Raw genomic sequence first — 287 nt, 5'->3', positions numbered from 1 at the left:
CCGTTCCATAACGTGAGCTGTGTGACAACACAGAAGAATATTCGAAAATACGCGATTCCAACCTTCACCCAGTAAGATCCTAACCCTTGTCTATTATCCTACAGAGGAATTCGACGACGCAGGACGCCTTGTCAGGACTTGCGAGGAGGACCTGGCTGTGAACAAGTGCGAGGGCGCGTGCGTGTCCAAAGTGCAACCATCCGTCAACACTCCTTCGGGATTCCTGAAGGTGCGTCTTTTGTCATATTCCGTTCAGCGACCACATGGTCAAGGCAGGGGGGGGTACT

The 287-nt window shown here is 52.3% G+C and overlaps 2 protein-coding genes across 2 annotated transcripts in view; one reads left to right on the top strand and one right to left on the bottom strand.

Moving 5' to 3' along the window:
- The window catches only part of LOC119586482 (partner of bursicon-like), a gene marked incomplete at its 3' end in the record, with an annotated part of 2,667 nt that extends 2,438 nt beyond the window's left edge, over window positions 1-229 (top strand). The window contains 1 exon segment of the mRNA XM_037935220.1: window positions 105-229. Coding sequence (XP_037791148.1) covers window positions 105-229 — 125 coding nt within the window.
- The window catches only part of LOC119586480 (chitotriosidase-1-like), a gene marked incomplete in the record, with an annotated part of 32,805 nt that overhangs the window by 22,344 nt on the left and 10,174 nt on the right, over window positions 1-287 (bottom strand).

This window comes from Penaeus monodon, chromosome 21 (assembly GCF_015228065.2).
Source record: "Penaeus monodon isolate SGIC_2016 chromosome 21, NSTDA_Pmon_1, whole genome shotgun sequence".
Classification (NCBI taxonomy): domain Eukaryota; kingdom Metazoa; phylum Arthropoda; class Malacostraca; order Decapoda; family Penaeidae; genus Penaeus; species Penaeus monodon.
This window is presented reverse-complemented; position numbering and strand designations above follow the sequence as displayed.